Source organism: Cydia strobilella, chromosome 3 (assembly GCF_947568885.1).
Source record: "Cydia strobilella chromosome 3, ilCydStro3.1, whole genome shotgun sequence".
Classification (NCBI taxonomy): domain Eukaryota; kingdom Metazoa; phylum Arthropoda; class Insecta; order Lepidoptera; family Tortricidae; genus Cydia; species Cydia strobilella.
Window position 1 is genome coordinate 4196442 of NC_086043.1, and position 20711 is coordinate 4217152.

The 20711-nt window shown below is 38.6% G+C and overlaps 2 protein-coding genes across 4 annotated transcripts in view; one reads left to right on the plus strand and one right to left on the minus strand.

Moving 5' to 3' along the window:
* The window catches only part of LOC134755665 (protein shifted), a 30367-nt gene extending 11474 nt beyond the window's left edge, over window positions 1-18893 (plus strand). The window contains exons 3-8 of one of the 2 annotated variants that reach the window (XM_063692201.1): window positions 174-416; window positions 1083-1247; window positions 6136-6336; window positions 13008-13103; window positions 13509-13712; window positions 18676-18893. In XM_063692201.1, the coding sequence (XP_063548271.1) occupies window positions 174-416; window positions 1083-1247; window positions 6136-6336; window positions 13008-13103; window positions 13509-13712; window positions 18676-18716 (950 nt within the window). In that variant the 3' untranslated portion in view covers window positions 18717-18893. The remainder of the gene's footprint in view (window positions 1-173; window positions 417-1082; window positions 1248-6135; window positions 6337-13007; window positions 13104-13508; window positions 13713-18675) is intronic. The other variant, XM_063692202.1, reaches the window with a different exon arrangement.
* Window positions 6833-20711, minus strand: part of LOC134755685 (5-demethoxyubiquinone hydroxylase, mitochondrial) — a 194536-nt gene continuing 180657 nt past the window's right edge. The window contains exons 2-6 of one of the 2 annotated variants that reach the window (XM_063692230.1): window positions 20424-20506; window positions 12374-12454; window positions 11156-11287; window positions 10123-10219; window positions 6833-7923 (exon numbers count right to left, since the gene is read on the minus strand). In XM_063692230.1, the coding sequence (XP_063548300.1) occupies window positions 7646-7923; window positions 10123-10219; window positions 11156-11287; window positions 12374-12442 (576 nt within the window). In that variant the 5' untranslated portion in view covers window positions 12443-12454; window positions 20424-20506 and the 3' untranslated portion in view covers window positions 6833-7645. The remainder of the gene's footprint in view (window positions 7924-10122; window positions 10220-11155; window positions 11288-12373; window positions 12455-20423; window positions 20507-20711) is intronic. The other variant, XM_063692231.1, reaches the window with a different exon arrangement.

The following is a 20711-nucleotide window of genomic DNA, read 5'->3' on the forward strand; positions in this document are numbered from 1 at the left end:
CAATCCTGAAAAGTTATGCGTTTCTGAGAAAAACCAAATTATGACTATTGATAATATGACAATCATTACATTATGACTTTCAATAATTATGTCCAACAATAGAGACCCGTAGGAACAGCCGGGTACCTACGTAATTCCTCGAGCTAATTAAGCGTCCAAAACCTCTATTCCAGGTATGTCTATGCAAGTATTCGCCATCATCAACGGGCGCATTCCACAATTCATCCTAGACCCGCAATTCTCACACAAACTGCCCACGATCCCGTCGGAGGTGGGCTACGTCAACTTCACGTGGAAGTCGCGCAAGAAGTACCACTACCACTTCGACATACTCACCAGCTCGGACCCCAAGGTCCTGAAGCCGCCGGTGTTGAGTATTAAGACGCAGGGACGGGTGCCTTCTAAACGGCCGAAAGGTAAGTCTATCTTGGCGGTGCTCTTCCATATTAATGCCATATATAGAGACAGCGTTTCGTTTCTTTGCGAGCAATTGTCATTTTGGCTAGGCCGCCAGTTAAAGGATTTTACGCGGACAAAGCACCGGACAGAAGCTATAGTGTTCCAAAAAGAAATAGAAAACGAAGAGCACCATTAAACGTGGTACCTACGCGAAATTACTGCACAAATCAATGCCTCGCGAGTCGCTACAGTTAAAGTTCTTCAGTCTATGTTGTCACCACACTGGGCGAGCATTGATAAACGCCAATTGATCAGTGATTGATGGACGATCGACTGATATGATATACAAATACAAACAACCCTTTGTATATGCGCATTCGCAGTAAATTAAGCATACATTAACTGTAAGGGGCAGCACAAGAACCTGTATATTGGCGTGAAATGTAAATGTCAAGCTTAAGTTTCTAATTTACGCCACAAGATGGCAGATCCTTAACGCGCACGATCCCTTTAAGGCTTAGAACGCACTGCGGTTTTTTTCTTGCGGTTTCAGTCTTTTAAGTGCGTGCGCTTATGAATCATGCCGTACGTTACACTTTTTGCGGTTCCGAAACCGCAAAAAAATCACCCTCCCATAATTGTTTTACATGGTCCGTAGTTATTCTATGTCCACTTGTCCACAGAATTTAGTATATTTTTGCCATGCATGGCCAACAACAGTGGCGTGGCCACATTTGAAATAGGCCTAGTGCTCAAGCACGGCCGGGGCATTCCGCTAAACGGCACGCCTCTCAGACTTAGCCTAAAAAAGGAATGCGCACAGAGAGGTGTGTATATAGAAAGGACAGGTATTGTATCGCCAACGCATTTTTAACACTTACTCGACTGCGGTTTTGAGCTTGTTGGGATCGTTGGTTGCTTTTGTAAACTCCGCTTTTCGGTATCGGGTTTCGATTTGACTCTTATAAACAATTAGTGGCCATATCACTCTTATTGCTGCAATATATTCTTAAGCGCGCGGTTGTTAATACGATAAACGCAGCGTTGAACGCATGCGATCAACGGAATGTAGGAAAAATTACATTTTACATTAGATAATCTAATGACACTATATCGTTTTACTCGGTAAACACAGCGGTAAGCGCATTGTCATTTTTCATACATTCCGTTAACGCATGCGTTTAAGCACAGAATAAATAATAGTACTACCGACAGAAAGGAAACTTCCTACAAAACCGAAGTTTGACAGCGGTTCAGTGTCGAATCATGCTGTCCCTTTCTAATACATGGCACTATCCCTTTCGGCTATTTAGGATTGTGAAAATTCAAGTCATTATCTTATCTGTGGTCGTGCACGTAAAGGGACGTCAAGTTGTGTCAACCCTAATAATTGCTCTGAGTATGGATGGTATAGAAACGACGCCAATCTCTTATGGCAAAATTATTGCAATAGTGACCGCTTTCAGCTTTAAATAATAGTTCCTAATCTCTCCGGTGGCGCTAGTTAGACTCTGGGACATGTATAACATGAACCATATAAGGCAACAAATAACCCGACCAAATTACGTAGGTTGTTTTTGGTAGTATTTCGGTGTATGGTGGCGCCGCCTAATTACTGTTTTTTGATGGACACTTTTCATACATAGAGATTTGGCTGCTTTATATCGTGCTTTATATAGTCTCCATGGCTCTGAGCAATGCTGAGCTGAACCACAGAATAAGTAATAGTCTGAACGGAGCCGAGTTTGCCCGAAGCGAGGAGTTTCGCACCCCTGGTTCAATTTAGTTCAACGCTGCGTTTAGGTATTGCATAAAACAACCGCGCGCTTTAATTTTTTCCAAAATCACAAGCATTTCCTCAATTACAAAAATCCATCATTGCGTAGATTTGTTATCGTATTGGCATCTTATTGCTTACATTTAAACGTTATCGTGACATAGTTCACATAGTTGTTATCGTTAAGTGTAGGTATTGACATGGAAAACTCAATATGTCAAATACTTCGCCATTTACAACCTGTGATAAAACATCACCTGATTCCTAAAGAATTTAATCATCAACAGATTTAGAATGACAAGAGAATATAAGAGTATTAGAATATTTTACAACGTCCCAACAGGAACAAAATCGCAGGCGTATTGCTTACTTTACTTTACTATTGAATTCTTTTAATTAACAGTACTTAATTTTCAATCATGGTTGCTTATTAATTGTGCTTCTATGTGAAACCGGCCCGTACCCAAACCGTAAATTATTATTTAGATTAAAATAATATGTAAGTACCTACTAGAAACTACAGATTGACCTAGTGATTTTCGGTTTAGCTGCATAATACTAACTAAAGTAATACTTAGTAGATACTTTTTCTGTTGCCTATTTCTTAGTTGACTAACAAGTGAAAACCCGTTTAATAAGTATTTAATCTAACTACTTTACATCCGATATAGAGCGATCTTATACTAATTTCATAACTATTTATTTTAAAGGAATAAATTCCGACATTAACCATGCAACTATAAATTGCTTTCTAATAACCAACATTTTTTAATTTATCCATTAGCTAACTGATAATAAGCTCGTAAATTATTTGACTGACGAATAGCAAAGCTGCATTTTTAGGGTTCCGTAGCCAAATGGCAAAAAACGGAACCCTTATAGATTCGTCATGTCTGTATGTCTGTCTGTTTGTCCGTCCGTATGTCACAGCCACTTTTCTCTGAAACTATAAGAACTATACTGTTGAAACTTGGTAAGTAGATGTATTCTGTGACCCGCATTAAGATTTTCACACAAAAATAGAAAAAAAAAAAACAATACATTTTGGGGGCTCCCCATACTTGGAACTGAAACTCAATTATTTTTTTTCATCAAACCCATACGTGTGGGGTATCCATGGATAGGTCTTCAAAAATGATATTAAGGTTTCTAATATCATTTTTTTCTAAACTGAATAGTTTGCGCGAGAGACAAGAGAATGATAAAACTGAAAAAAAATATGATGTACATGGTTTGAACGAGATTTAGTAAATAGTTTTTTTAATACGTCATACATCGTAAACCGCAATTTACCTTTCACTCACGTTTCACATAAAAACTACATAGTTAAAATTATGTCATGTACGGAACCCTCGGTGCGCGAGTCCGACTCGCACTTGGCCGGTTTTTTTATATATACATATTTTAAACTCCTATTTTAATCTAATATTTTATTTAATAAAACAACGTAAACCACAAAATCACGTGACGCGTCAGTCATTTAGCCAATGATAAAAGATAACTAAGGTTACTAAGATTGGCTGAAACTACATATGGTATTTTATCTCATTGGTTTAATGTCCAAGTCGCAAGGTTTTGTTTGTTTACATTATTATATTTTAAAGATCTATCAGAATAGTGGTACGTTTTCCAGCAATTACCTTTAACATACATCTTTGCCCCTCGACGACGCATTTAGATTGCAGATTACGATATTGGCCGTGCCGTGTGCATACAAACTTTACAGAGTCCCCTTCTAATACTGTATCAAAGAAAGACCAATTATAAGTTATTTTGGGCCTTCGAACCTGATAACCACAACAATGTAAGAACTAAATCCGGTTGGAAGGACCACTTTCCGCCAAAATTTTGACAAAATACCCATTGGTATTGTAAGTACATCGATGTATAATGATTAATGATCATTTACTCGTATTACGGGCTAATTTCTTTGGACACATATTTATTTGATAAAATGTCTTTACATTTTGATGATATTTCTGGTTGTTTAGTTCAGGGACTTATAAAACAATTTAAAAAAAAATGGAGAAACATCGTCAAAAATGAATCCAAACAAATTAGGCGGGCAAAAACAGATATTGACCCAGAATTAGGTATACTACCCATCCCATTTTACCAGATATCTGCGTCCCTCTGCTGACCGTTTTTGGAGCATAAGGAGCGTAAGGACGGGTCGTCAAAAATGGACCAAATAAACTAGAAAACGTTCTGATATTGACCCAGACTATCCCATTCTACCCCCCTCTACTGACCGTTTTGGGGCCCTATTGTTCTCCAGAAGACTCCAGTCCCTGTGACCTTACTAATAATACATTTACGGTGGGTACGCGCCGCCGTGTTTGTGTTTCGAACAATGCGGCACTGGACATTTATGACCGTATTGTGCGGTTTACGGGCACTTACTGTTCTCGCCGATTACAGACATAACAATTTTATATTGCGTCTTTTATGATGTTTTGTTATTGGCGTTAGTTTAGTCTCGCCGCCTCGTGTCGAGGCGGGAATTTCCGATTTCCGATGACAGGATAACTAATGTTAAAAATGTTTAATATGTATAGGTATATATTGTGGTTTATACCCAAACATTTGTGTTTTCGTGCATTACCTATTATGAATGTATTTATAATTCTTTGGCACGCTCTACATTCTACACCGTTCAATGGATTGAAATATGTGAGGTATCATTAGATTTGTCTCAGAAGTGGGACTCACATAGGGTATATCGACAATATAAAAAAGTTAAACTAACCAAAATGGTAATAGTATTATGGTATTAATGGTATTTTGATTCAAGATTCAAAATATTCTTTATTGCACAATAGCAGTCGCAGTCGGGGTTTTAATTTGTTTTTATTTGACGTGTTGTAAACGCTGGCCATGAAACTGGAAGTTAGAACTCTAGTACCTATGGGCATTTATTTGCATAATGAAAAAGTATTATTACTAGTTGACATAGTATTTCTGGCCCTTCGCGGTCAGCCATTTCAACGAAGCGGCGAGATAAATTAGCCAAATTCTTAACCATGCATTTAAAATAAATCCTCACCTACGAGTACATAAATGTCTATTGCTGCATTGCTCCATTTACTAATCGTCGATTTACTACTTATTTGCAATACTTACGCGGTCACCCCACTGATGCGAGTCCGCACGCCGCTCCGGCGTGTGAGCTAGACATGGCTATGCACGTATGTCCCGCTCGCACACCAGAGCGGCATGCAGATCCGTATCCAATGGGAAGACCGCCTTAACCCTTGCCTTATTTTCCGGACTATCGCCGAGGGCGCGGATTGGTCGACCGCGGTGCCTCTGCTCACAGAATTTGCGTTTTTAGGTTAGTACTGCTTGCTTTATTTTTTAATTTTAGGGTTGGCAGTTCAATTATACCTAATGTAATCAATTTTCAATTGTTTGGAGAATGTATCTTACGCTGTACCAATAATGCGCTAATAAAGTCCCAGTTTTTACTTTAGCTTTTTGCGCTGACAATTGAACTGCTGACCCTATCAACTCAAGCAAGTTTCTTGAACGTCATGGGGTCGTATAATTGTATATGAATAATTTAGTTTGGGTAAACTACCCTATTGTTGGCACTGCAGCAATGTTGATCACATTCAAAGTTATTTTAAGGCAACAGTGGTGACTTTTGTACAAAAATAGAAGCCAATGACTGATACTTTTCAGTGACAACGATTGGGTTGTTTATACATTTACATTGCGACCTCATACACACGTTTTTTCAATTATATTAGTTGTTGCATATTTCGCTGCTATATAGTTTTGTATCTTGTACTCAATCTATATTCTATATAATGTGGCTTTTCGGGCTATGGTTTTTTTTTCTTCTTATCATATGGGTATCACATTGTTAGCGCTACCATTGCCGATTCTCTGTTCTTCGACATCCACTTTCGCCATCACTATCAACATTTACACTAAAAACATTTATCCAATCACAGGGCCGGATCCCGAGTGCGACAAAAAATGCGCCAATCAGGGCTGGTGCAACCACGAGAAGATCTGCCAATGCCCCGAGGGCTATATGGGGCAGCACTGTCGCACGGCGCTTTGCTACCCACAATGTATGAACGGAGGAAACTGTACTGCACCAGGCGTGTGCTCTTGCCCTGTAGGGTACCAGGGACTGCACTGTGAAGGAGGTAATATATACCGTATATCTAATGGATAAGGTTCAGTTTACTACTGTGGGCTACATGAGTCGCACGGCACTTTGCTACTCACAATGTATGAACGGAGGCAACTGTACTGCACCAGGCGTGTGTGCCCTGCGGGGTACCAGGGACTACACTGTGAAGGAGGTAATATATACCATATGTCTAATGGATAAGGTTCAGTTTACTACTGAACTACACTTACTAGAGAGTTACATAGGTACTATAACCCTCAGTTCCTGCAGTGGATGAACGTAAGCAAACTGGGACTGAGGTACGACTTTGTGTAAACTGTGTATCTAATGAATAAGGTTTTTACTACAATACGACAATGAAACAAATATTAAATGCTGCAACTATATATACTTTATATCAAAACATGACTATGAAAAACTACTCTTCTTATCTTATGAAATCACTAATGTCTTATGTGATACTGTGGAAGTTTCTCATGTCAAACCACTAGACGTAGAGTTCTATCGAAAATACTCGTAATTATGTGTAAACTTATTTATTATGAATATCTTTATATCGTCAGGTGACAACCAAAACTCACTAATTTCCACAAGTTCCGACCTTTACGGCCGGTAACGGTAACAAACGGACTGCAACTCGTCTGCAATTTGTATGGAAACTGTGCAGGCGGCGTGCAGTTTCCATACAAATTGCCTCCGGATTGCAGTCCGTCTGCCCCCGCTCTTAGTGAACCGTAATAGCACCAAAACAATGCCGATTTTTGTTTAATAATTTTTTTGCAATTAGTGAGTTTCGTTTGTGACGTTTGTCATCTGACGATATATTTAACGTATAGGGAATATTACTCGAAACTCTGCGCAGGGGGCGCCACTACCACAATCTGAGGGTCTATCACGAAACAAGAAAATCGAAATTTCGTTATCTAACATCTATGTGTCACTTTTGCATATTCGAGTGATAAAGAGGCAAATAGCGAAATTTCAGATTCGCGTTTCCCGGTAGGTCCTCTGTAAACAAACCGCCTTGATGCATCAATGTCATATTTCATTATCTTTAAAAACTTGTCAAAAACCTGTTAAAGGTACAGTATGTATAAGTTACTCTATGGTTTACTAAAAAGGCTAGTGCTGCACTTTGGTGGCAGAACATTGCAGTAATATCCCCTATTAACGAAATGTAATCAACATTGATCTATTGCAATGAAGAAATTCAAGAAATTCGTGTGTCGTAAATTCGGAATAAAAAGACTTCGTAAATGTGCTACAAAATATTTCGTAAAGATGTTACATATACCTAATATAGAGTTAGACGTTACAGGAACTTAAATCCTCTTAGAAATAGCGATAGCCCCCTTACAGCCGGCCTTTATGACCTCAGTGAGCGCCTTATAGAAGGGCGCCTGCTCTGCTCCATGGTCTATCCCTGTGTCGTGGTGCTCCTGCTCCTCATCACGGAACTTGGTGATGGTGGCCAGGATCTCGGGGTCCACGTTGGGGTCCTCCATGAGGGTCCGGAGCTGGTCGTTGTAGTGTTCGACTATGACGGTCTCGACGGCTACGGTGCAGGCCATGGCGGCTTCTTTGCCCATTAGGGCGGTGCCTGGAATCGAGATTATTTTGTATAGATATGAGAGAAAATCAGTTGGGGAAATCAAATAAACGATTCGAAAGAGTAAACATTTAAGATGAAATTATATTAGAAAATGCCTTTAAAAATCAACTCTATTTGTACCGAGACAAGGTAAATGATTTTTTTCAAACATGCAATGAAATATTGATATTATTGTTCCTTATAATAGGCTGCGAAGCGCACGCAAGCGCACGTTTCAGGCGCGGCTAGACTAGAGGTCTTTAATGAAATTTCAATTTCAATCGGCAATGCTCTTTTTTAATTTCCATTTCACAGATATTTGTGACACAGCATCATGGCATTCAGCCATTTAAAAAAAAACTTTAGGGAATATTTGCTTTATTTATGCATAAATAAAGCAAATATTGCCTAAAGTTTTTTGGTTCGTAATGACATCCTCTGCCACTACGCCTATAAAAAAACAATAAACTATGTTTGCTATATTTTGCCTTTTTTATTTATATAAAATCGACGTGAACATAATAAATAAGACATTCATATAACAATAACAAAATTCAATAATTTTAAATTACAAATTTAACTACACATGTATATTACATTTAAAATATTTTATCTAAATGGTAGCGGTAAAAATGTCTACTCAAACACTCGTAGGTATTTTTTTAATTGTTATGGAGGCAAAGTAAAAAATAATAATTCTGTAATTCTGTTTTATTGGCTTTGTAACGCACAATGCGTTGTTGATTTTGTTATTTAATGTGAGTTTCGACGAAAATCATCATCATCTTCCTCGCGTTATTCCGGCATTTTGCCACGGCTCATGGGAGCCTGGGGTCCGCTTGACAACTAATCCTAAGAATTGACGTAGGCACTAGTTTTTACGAAAGCGACTGCCATCTGACCTTCCAACCCAGAGGGGGAACTAGGCATTTTTAGGATTAGTCCGGTTTCCTCACGATGTTTTCCTTCACCGAAAAGCGACTGGTAAATATCAAATGATATTTCGTGCATAAGTTCCGAAGAACTCATTGGTACAAGCTGGGGTTTGAACCCGCGATCTCCGGATTGAAAGTCGCACGCTCTGTCACCAGCGCTTCTAAGTTCTGACGAAAACGCAGACGAAAAACTGAAGTTAATAAGTATTAATTGTAATCGTAGGAGTTGGAATTGACACCGTAAGCAGAATTGACTCTAAATAACTTGCTGCCGATGCCGCCAAGTCAAAGGCAAAGTATATTATATGGTTGCTTATGGCAATTTTATTATTTGAAAAACTAAGAAAATTGCCCACAGTTTATCAGAAACAGTTTTTGTGGCATATTTTAAAGAACTGAAAGTAACTATAAAATCGTCAACACTGTGGGAATTATACTCCATGCTTAAGGCAACGAAGTATGTGAAACATCATATCAACATGAAATACTATGTAAACTTAGTTATGTGGCGAAAACGACAGTCAGACGGATACAAGGCGAGAAAATCAAAGATACATAAAAATGTACGGGTAACAAAAATACACGACACCTTTTTCTATAAATAAAACTTTGATTTCGTGAAGTTTTTTTTATTTATTTCATTGCATGTTTGAGAAAAGCACTACCTAACCTATACATACCTCGGCGTGAAAAGGGGTTGCCGGCCTCATAACTATCCGGCTCTATTCTATTCGGCCGGCAACCCATTACTTCACGGCCTCTGTAGGTACTATTATACCGCTTGTATTTTTAGTGTCTTGCACACAGTTGTATAGACGCTGATATTATTTCCATGAATATATCGATTCATAAAAAGGATCTTAGTTTATCGGTCGAAGTGAATGGTTATATCATGCATTATGGTAATATTATACTCACCACCGTATTCATAAAATATCTTTCGGCAATCAATTCAAACAAAGAAAAGACAAGTTTAGTGATATCGCAAGGTTTCACGCACTGATTTTAACGTAACTTTAAGGCTCAGATTTGAGCAGATTTATCTTTTATTTCGACAAAACGTAGACGTAAAATATTTTGTCGTCGGGAAGAGCGCCCATGCGCGCGGAGTGGTGGCCAGGCGAAGCTTTTTCACAGTTTTAGTTCCCGACGTTTTTGAAAGATGGTGCTAGTGTCATGTTCATTGAAATTTTAAACTTGAAATGAGCAGATAGGAAACAAAAATGCATTGAGTGAAAGCTGAAATATGTATTTATGTGTAAGTTTAACTTACCTGCGCCAAGGACGAAGCCAGCAACGTTCCATATCGGCGTGAGCACTGTTGGTCGCACTCTGTATTCGTTTATTAACTGTTCGAAGCGCTCGCGGTGCTGAAACGTAATAAAAATCATATTAAACATTACAAAAATCAATAATACTCATACCGATTTGTCTGCACATATGTCTCTCTATCTAGTAGGCCAACCAAAAAAGCCTGACGCATGCAGTGTCTTGTCTAAGAAAATCCTATATAGCCTTATGGGAAACGGTCGAAGAGATAGTTCAGATCCAAAAACCGCCACCTACTTTTAGTATGTTCAAAGATAGATATAACTTCGTAATAGATGGATACAGTCTAAGGAAAAAACGTGCTTCGAAAATCAAGAAAATTTTATTCTCGATCAGATGGCGCCACTACCTTTGGCCTACTCTCGTATAGACGGCGTTGACGGTTTTGTTTGTTATTTAACAATTTTAACGCATACCAGTGAAAGAACATGGGTCAAAATAATATAAAAATAATTAATGCAAATAAAAAAAAACATTTATCCATATATAAATAAAATTTTTGACATTTTTATTTTTAGTTTTAATCGTGTGTCGATAGATGACAGTGAATTTACTGTGGCTTCAAAATTTACTATGACAGTACCGCTCTATCCTATTATATCCTCTTTGGTATGTTGTTGGGTATGTTATTGGGTCTCCAAAACTGCCGGGAGACAGCGGCGCCGGCCATCTACTTCAGCGGAATGACGTCATCAAAATGACTCCCGCCTAAGGAGAGCGGCGTGAGGTTCCTGTCCACTGCCACCACATCACGATGCATCCCACACTTGTTAATGAAATAATTCCTGATATTACACACCTCGCGGTTATGGAGGTCTTTGGCGTTTAGGAAGCCTCGACCTACTTCCGTGGGATGTACAATATCATGACTGACGAGCGTTGGTGTAGCATACGGTGTGTGGTGAGCAGTAGACGGACCTTTATTATTATTATTAATACTGCTTACTATTAATATGTCGAGCTGACATATGTCATACCTTGACCTCCTGTTCCCACATGTGCTTGATTGTGGGTCCTTCGGCCGTGTTGCCGAGGACAGCCATCTGCCCCGCATAAATACGGTCCGCGCCGAGCTCGCCGGCGTGGTCTACGCGGATTATTTTGTCAAGCTGTAAGATAAAGTTGAATTTGAAAACGGGAAAGAGCGAGAGATTATATTTCCCCGATCTGGACCTGCGTTTATCGTATAATAATGGTAAAATATTGCGTACCATTATGATAACCGTAATGCACCGCTAAAAATATGATACTTAACCGAAATGGACCGCAAAAAAAATTTTTTTTTTCATTTCTCATGCTCTGAAAGAGGGTAATTGTTGTTCTAAAACGTGAGGAGAAATTGAAACGTTTCTGCAATAGAGCATTTTACTTTCAAAGTACGTTTTTAGGGTTCCGTAGCCAAATGGCAAAAAACGGAACCCTTATAGATTCGTCATGTCTGTCTGTCTGTCTGTCTGTTTGTCCGTCCGTATGCCACAGCCACTTTTCTCTGAAACTATAAGAACTATACTGTTGAAACTTGGTAAGTAGATGTATTCTGTGAACCGCATTAAGATTTTCACACAAAAATTAAAAAAAAAACAATAAATTTTGGGGGCTCCCCATACTTGGAACTGAAACTCAAAAAAAAATTTTTCGTCAAACCCATACGTGTGGGGTATCTATAGATAGGTCTTCAAAAATGATATTGAGGTTTCTAATATCATTTTTTTCTAAACTGAATAGTTTGCGAAAGAGACACTTCGAAAGTGGTAATGTGTGTGTCCCTCCCCCTGTAACTTCTAAAATAAGAGAATGATAAAACTGAAAAAAATACATATATGTATATGATGTACATTACCATGCAAACTTCCACTGAAAATTGGTTTGAACGAGATCTGGTAAGTATTTTTTTTAATACGTCATAAATCGTAAACCGCAATTTACCTTTCACTTACGTTTCGCATGAAAAATACATTGTTAAAATTATGTAATGTACGGAACCCTCGGTGCGCGAGTCCGACTCGCACTTGGCCAGTTTTTTTCATTTTTATACGATAAGTAATTGAAACTTGGTATTAAATGGATTTGGTATACAATTTCCATTCTGATATTTAACTTCCCATTCCATAAATAGCAATACTTTTACCTAAGTTCAACATATGGGATGGTTAGGTAGATGTTTCTACATTCTGTTGACGAAAATTACAACTTACATTTGGGTTATTTTTCCAAGTAGCTGAGTGCGCTCGCCTGATGTGCTGCAAGATAGCTGGACGGCTCATTGTGGCTTATCTCTGAAATTAAGGGAAAACAAACTGTTATTTATTATTACAAAACAAATTAATGAATTTATGATAATACTTTAATTTGCGTTACTTCAAGTAGATACACTATATAAAAAATAAGTGTCCACTACCCGAACCAGCGCCCTCTGCATTCGCGGTAGATCGCGGAGGGTCGAATTTTTCAAATACTCGAACCAGCGCCCTCTGGCCAATTCTAAGGTGTCGGCCCTGGCCACTGGAGGCCTTGGTCACTCTTTTTTTCGTATATGAGATCTATTTTGAGGCTGACATGTTCACCTAGAGTGTCCAAAGCCTCCATAAAAACCAGATAAAAAAAAGAGATCTATTTCAGTTTAGGTATTATGAAATGAATATCTAGATGTTGATTACCATATTACCGACCATTGACTAAAGTATATCTGATCAATCGATGTGTAAATAAAAATAAAAGAATTGTAAGTTGACGTTATTTCCCCAATGTTTATTTTGTGTTAAATGTGTAAGTTTCTACAAAGATTTTCTTGAAAGGTCCTCATATTAACAAATATTAATTTTGTTGCAGGAATATGTGGACAAAAATGTTTAAACGGGGGAAAGTGTATACAGAAGGATACGTGCGAATGTCCTAAAGGATATTACGGACTTAGATGCGAATTTTGTAAGTGCTTTTTTTTGTTTTCAGTAATTAATATTTTACCAAAAACATTTTCATGTAAAATGTTGCCAAGCAAGACGAAACCAAAAGGCTCGCACTGTCAAACAGTTATCAGGTCTGTAGAGCGAAGCTTCTAACTCTACAAGCCCTAACTTCACAAACTCTACACCTTAGTCAAAATATGTGGCTTGGCCGTTTCGCTACTGTCACATGGCGTATGGCATTTAATAAAAGGATGTGGTTCCATGTAAAATTAATGGTGGTATAAAATTACCTTAGTAAGGGTTACTTTACTTATTACTTCATCGTACGTGCGACATTCACTTAGCAATATTTTTCGTCATTATCATGAAGCCTGCCTGTGCCTTTCAAAAAAGTTCGTAACTAAACTGGTTTATTTTTTTCTAGCAAAATGCGTGATCCCCTGCCTGAATGGCGGGCGCTGTAAGGGCGTCAATAAATGCCGCTGCCCCGCCGGCTTCGGCGGCAACCACTGCGAGGTTGGACGGCGCGGCGGCGAATGTGCTCGCGGCTGCCGGCATGGCTCCTGCCGCGGTGGAGCCTGTGTGTGCGAGCCGGGCTGGAGAGGCCGCGCCTGCCATCGCAGCTCGGGTAAACATCTTATAATGTACAGGCTGTACTAAAAAAACCGACCAAGTGCGAGTCGGACTCGCGCACCGAGGGTTCCGTACTTTTTAGTATTTGTTATAGCGGCAACAGAAATACATCATCTGTAAAAATTTCAACTGTCTAGCTATCACGGTTTATGAGATACAGCCTGCTGACAGATAGACAGACGGACAGCGGAGTCTTAGTAATAGGGTCCCGTTTTTACCCTTTGGGTACGGAACCCTAAAAACGAACAACTCACTTTGACTTCGGCGTCAAAAGTACTAAACTTCGAGGTAGAACGTTGCCGCAGCGGCTAGTGAGCATCTTCTACTATTTGTTTATGTACCTATCAACGTTATTCAATTAAATTCAATTTATTTGTATCAGACATAATTAGTCCATAGAAATGTTAGTAACATACAATACTTATTTTCTACGTTAGCACCTAACATATGTAGTTCTTGACTCCATGGGAATGGAATTCCAGTGCCGCCAGACAGCCTAGTCGGACACTGTGACACCAGATTCAAGAGACTGTTGGTACTCTCCTGCACGCGGCGCATCAGGGAAGCGGTTCTCTTGCGTATTATTGATATAAAGCTGTCCACGCGTGCCTCGGCGAACATACCTGATGCGCTACAAAAGCGTGGTAGCCCCAATAGTAACCTGAATCCGTTGTTATACTGGACGCACAGAGCATTAAATGTTTTCTTAGTATAGTTTAAAAAAATTAAAATTTAGTGTAAGTTAAATGGTCATTTTTGTTGTTTTAGTTTTAGAAATTAATCTTTAGATTTTAAATTTTTATTTGTACAAATAGTTCGCTTTAACCTAGGGAAGAGCGGTGCCTCCCGACACAGGCAATTTTTTGCTTACCGGGCGGCTCCATCACCTAAATCATGGCAATTTGTGTTTAAAACAAATAAAGATTTTTGTATTTTTGTATAGTCAGTCCCGGTGGAAAAGGTTTGACAAAACGACTTAAATAATGTCGTTTTGACATCCCCATTACACCGTGCAAACCTACGGGCCAACAAATTAAAGCGAACGGTCAATGCTCTGCGCTCCCTTTCCATTGTAGTCCTTGAGGTTATCGGTGACCCAGTGACCAAGGTACTTGAACCGAGTAGTCTTCGTGAGTGGAGTCCCGCATAGGAAGACGTCTGGTAACATGTCTAGGGACTTACTTCCTGCTTTAAAAACTAAAAGCTCACTCTTGCTGGTGTTGTACCTTAGTCCATGTGTCCCGGCATACTCCTCACATATCTTCAGCAGCTTGACAAGCGCACTGATCGATGGGCACAGCAGCACCATATCATATCATCAGCATAACTGATATTGTTGACCTTAGTACCGCCAATCGAGCATTTATTTAGGTACATGTTCCGCAAGGGAGGGATATGCTTAATATAGTCTCAATTTAAAACCTAGGACTGTTGTCTGTTCAGTGTTCATTTTTCACAAAACATTTCCTTCGAAATGTTTGGATCATGAAGAATTCCTTATGGTTATTCCTATTGCAAAAAAATTAGTCTAAACGGCGCCTCGCCTGTCTATATCAACCCTATACGGAAATTTACTTAAGGGGAGACGCATAAGCAAATTAAAAGGGGTGTAACCATGTTACTTCTGCGCACGCGACTGCGGACGCGTTGCGTGGGGAACTTACCAGTAATTCCATAGAACGTTTATTCCTCAGCAATAGAGTTCAAATTTTAACAAAAGTTCTAGTTGTATAAAACAAATGGGACCGCCGTGTGCGCATCGCGTGACCCTATAAAACACTTAAGTCACGCATGGTAAATCCCTCGACCCACCCTTATCCCTTAGGGAGGGTTTCATGGGGTTACAGTAAAGTCATTAATTGAGAAACTTTTTTTTTGTGACTCAGTATTAAATTACAAAAAATATTTCTTATCTAATTTCATAGGTATCAGATGTAAAGCAAAATTATAAGAATACCTACATTTAAATATAGTTCTCGACCTTCTCGATACCCGAGTCGATATATTTAGGCTTGTTCTTGCGAAAACACATTACACTGGGTACTACGTCCAGAGTCACTTGCGCAAAAAAGACGAAACTAATTCCATTCATTAAAATAATGTCGGCTGGGTGTTTTGTAGTTAGGAGGGGACTGACATATATTTCGGTGATGCTGGCACCACACTTCGCCTTATTTGGCAAATATTTGTGTTGCATCTCTTTCCTTTGACATACAAAACAAAAGGGATGCAACACGAATATTTGCCAAATACAGCGAAGTGTGGTTCTGGCATCAAATACATTACAATACTTTTTTGGGTTCGCAGCACTCGAGTAATAAAAAGGTTCTAAATATGTCAAAAACCTTTTTAATTTAAGATTAGTAGTTAAGTTTGTAAATGCGCATGGTTTTTTTAACGAAATAAACAGTTTTTTTTTATGTATTGAGTTTTCAATTACCAAATTTAATTTGCGCAAATGAATTTGCTAAACAACTAGAATCTCGTACAGCACGAACATACCGGAAGGCGATCAAAAGCGGATAAACTTTTTTCTATTCGCGCGCGTGCCGTATCTCAAAAATCAATAGCGTGCGAAGTCAAGGGCTGCACTTGTTACGGGCGCGTGTCATTCACCCCTCGCTAACCAGAGGGTGCGCGGGAGTGGCCCTCTAGATCCATGATAATAGGTCACTGCCCTGCTGGCTTCGCAAAGAGGGTGGCCACCTTAAAACTATTGCGAGCGAAATTGTTTAGAATTCTATCAATCCTACAAATACGTACATACCTTGTATGGCGAATCGATGAACGATTATGTCAAAAACTTAAAGGGCCATATGGCCCATATGTACTGTAAACGTTGCACGATACATGTGCGAATTTCCTATTTTTCGCACTTGTTTCGTAATGTACTATTTATTAACTTATACTTTTGGGAAATGAATTACTTTTTACCCGACCACCGAAAACTGTGTTTTGGTGATTTGGGTTATCAGTTTCGTCTCTAAGTCTACCTAATGTTTGAAATCCACGATCCTGGGGGATTCGTAATAAGCGAGTGCCGACCTAATAATTATTGCTAACATATTGTTGCTTATTTTAATTATGGAGGTAACTTTTTACCCAACAAAAAAAAATGTTTTTGGGGATTTTGGTTCTATCAGTCCCGTCTCTAATGTACTCGTATACGAAATTCGCGGTACTAGGTCACTGCCTGGGGGCTTCGTATTCTTCGTAATAAGAGGGTGGCGACTTGAAAACTATTGCTAGCAATGTTAGACGCTAATATACCTACGAGAAATGTCACGAAATGTGATGAGTTGATGACCAAGCTACCTCAGACTCTACATGCTACGGGCTAAGGCGTAGCACAGAAATCGTAAGGTTTGTTTAATGTAAGATGATGATGTCACACGAAAAAAACTTTACATACAAAACTCCTACTCGCTCTATTTTCTTTGTATCACAATTTTTAGCAACGAAAACTAGAAGCAGAACCAGACATAGTGCCCCCGCCAAGACGAGTCAAGCGAAGCGCAAGTAGGGCACTATACCAACCTTTTCTCGAAGCGCTTCGTCGTTTTTTTGAACCCTCATAACTTGGGTTTGGATTATACCAGATAAACAAAATTCTCGGGATATGATGTCAATAGTGGACTAAAAGTGGAATAAAATCTAAAGTAAATATAAAACCTTATATTTTAGATTTTATTGATATCTAAAAACCCCGATTTCGTCACTCACTCACTGATGATCATCAAAATTCTTAGGGTACTTCCTGAAGTCCTAGAAAGCTAAAATTTGGTATGTAAGCTAGTATTAGGGCACAAACAACAAAAAACCCCAGAAACATGGAACTTTTACCCCCCAACCCCTTAAACTAGTGGATGGAAGTTTGTATGAGACTTCCGCAAATTTTGATGCTAGAGGTCTTAAAATTGATATAGGGACTCCTTGTTATAAATAGCAAAAAACGTATTTCGGGATTTTTATTAATTCACCCCACTTCCTTGAAATTAGGGGATGGAAGATTGTCATAAATAACCTACAAAAAGTAGTGAAATCCCACCAACAACATTTTCATGTAAAATGTTGCCAAGACGACTTAGACGAACATATGGCTCGCCCTGTTAAAATGTTATCAGATCTCATGTAGAGCCAAGCTTCTAACTCTACACGCCCTAACTCAAACTCTACAGCTACAATGTGGCTTGGCCGTTTCGCTACGTCACATGGGAGCCAGGGTGAAACATTTATTCACTGATGATCATTACTTTTCTGTTAAAAATACAATATTCTTATAGTAACGTAACGAAACGGCCAAGCCACATATTTTGACCAAGGTGTAAAGTTTGTGAAGTCAGGACTTGTAGAGTTAGAAGCTTGGCTTTACATAAGATCTGATAACTTTTTGACAGCTAGTGCGAGCCATATGGTCGTCTTGGCAACATTTTACATGAAAATGTGAATGTGTTACGTGTTACGTGTGTGAATGAATATGTTATGTAAATGTTCATTTCATGCCAAGTTTTATGTAAGGTGGTGGCACCAGTAATGTACAAGAACCAATTATGGACATTTTTTTCCCGTAAACTCAATTTCTAAGAAACAGACACTATATTTTTAAAGTAATAACACTGTATTCAGGTAACTTATGGCCAAAATAACTAGTAAAGATCATAAATGGTGGGCGATAAGGCATTATAACTTTGCTGTCTATTACTGGGTACTACTGTGCTTTATTGATATAATGTGTGTGCAGTGGCGTGGCGTAGCTAGGCGTGGGCGAAGTGGGCCGTCGCCCACGGCCTCGCGTCCCAAGGGGGGCCTCGCGCGAGGCCCCTTCGGGCTCAGTGAAAGAAAAGGGCCTCGCTGATGCGATTTCGCTCACGGCTAGAGTAGTTCACGCTACGCCACTATGTGTGTGTTTGTGTGTGTGTGTGTGTGTTTTATTGATATAATTTTATTATTTGTTACAGGTTCTTCTGAAGAGTCCAGTGAGTTCAAGAGACCGCGATGAAGCGATAGACAGTGACGAACTACTTACTAATGATGTGATCCTCTTAATTTTATTATAAATTCTAACGAATACATGTTAATGTATGTTTAATTAGTCATTTAGGTGTAAGCGCTGTCAGCTAGGTGTAATAAGTGATGAAATTTATGCAATATGAAATTATAGAGTTTATTCAATTAATTTGCGTTTATTTATTTTCCCCTTTGGGGGTCATATATAAATTACGTCACACAAATTTCATAAATATTTCAATCTCCCCCCTACCCCTCCTCCAACAAGTTGCGACGACAAATATTTGGTAAATCGAGAAATCAGCAATAGAGACTAAATTTAAAAATTCTAATTTGCGAAGTGCCCACGAGATTGGTAACTGTAATTATTTACGGCGATAGATATGAACAGCAGTCAGCATCATCCTAATAATCGAATAAATAACTAAATAAATAAATGTGTCTATGTTCACAATAACGAAAACAATTTTATAACTTAAAAAAGGTTTTTCAACAATTCCATTGACGCTCGCTAAAAAGCACAAAAGAAGCGTATTCAAACCACGATGATTTGCAAAGCCATAAAAAATGTCCGGTCCCAAGCGATCCTGGAACACTGTGAGGGGCCTTAATATGGCCAGGATACAAAAGATTTAGAAAAATTGGCACATATTGGGTGGTCAGGGCAAAGCTCACTAAGACCTAGTAAGAGACGAAGCACGGTTACTACTAAAGCATGTAATGAATTTATATTTTCTCAACCATACTGAAGAGATATTATAAAAATTTCATACTTAAGTAAAAGTAGTCTACCACTTCCCTATAACCGTGGTGAAATTATTACTCTGTAAATGTAAATAAAAATGTTGACGGATTGGTGGCGGCTTTGGTGGATGAAAGAAGCGCCTGGCGTCCGTTTGCTCCTTGGGTGGATGACGTTCGAAAAATCGCGGGATAATTTTGGATGAGACTAGCCCAGGCCCGGGATAAGTAGCATACACGAAGAGAGGCCTATGCTCAGCAGTGGGCAACTGAAGGCTAAATGATCATGATGATGAAATGTAAATAGCCTTTATTATTGAAGTTTTGAAGTACATACAATATTAATTTGGTTTAACATCTTTAACTTCAACTCGTCCTTTGTTTGACGTAGGCCTCCTCCATAGCTTTTTATTTATTTCTTTCCTTTGCTATTTGCATCCATTTACCTCCTCCGATTCTTCTTAAATCATTCGACCATCTGAACTTTTGTGGACCACTCTTTTTTTATTATATCTAGGGCACCACTCTACAAGGTCCTTTGTCCACTTATCTAGGGTTCTCACTCATAGTGTGGATTCAATTATTACCCTAATTTAGCAATGAATCCTCTCGAAGCGAGATTATTTCATTGACTAATTTCATTCAGCAATTATTATATAAGAGTTCATCTTCTTGCAGTATTTTAATGAGAATATTAAGTAAATAGAAATGATGGAACTGTAGCTTAGGTTATGTGTACATTTAATCATAAATTATGAATACACAATTCAAGAGGCTTCAGTTCTTAGAAAAGTAGTTGAATAAATGTTATTTCACCTTTTGTTAGCCTTTATATAACAAACCTCGAAAAACATCAAACAAATAGCTTATTTTATTATTGTTATGAAATATGTTGAAACATTATTTTAACAATGTATAGAACGCATTTTACTGTAGATATAACAGGAATATAACTTACATAATCAATAATCCTCGAACAAGAACATAAACCACTGTATTCACAAAACTTTAGCTTTTTTCCTAACGGGTGAAAGATAAATCAGTTTAATCAAATGGGAATCAGCTGATTGCAAATACACTGAAAACTGTTTACTACTAAACGTCAGATAGCTTACAAAAAAGCTCGCTAGTGGGCGCTACTTTGTATGACGTGATCGATGTTTTCGAAAATAAACTTGGAATTTTTCCTAATCGCCTGCTGCGCTGGGCGTATTAAATTATAAGATAATTTTGCCGGAGCATTTTG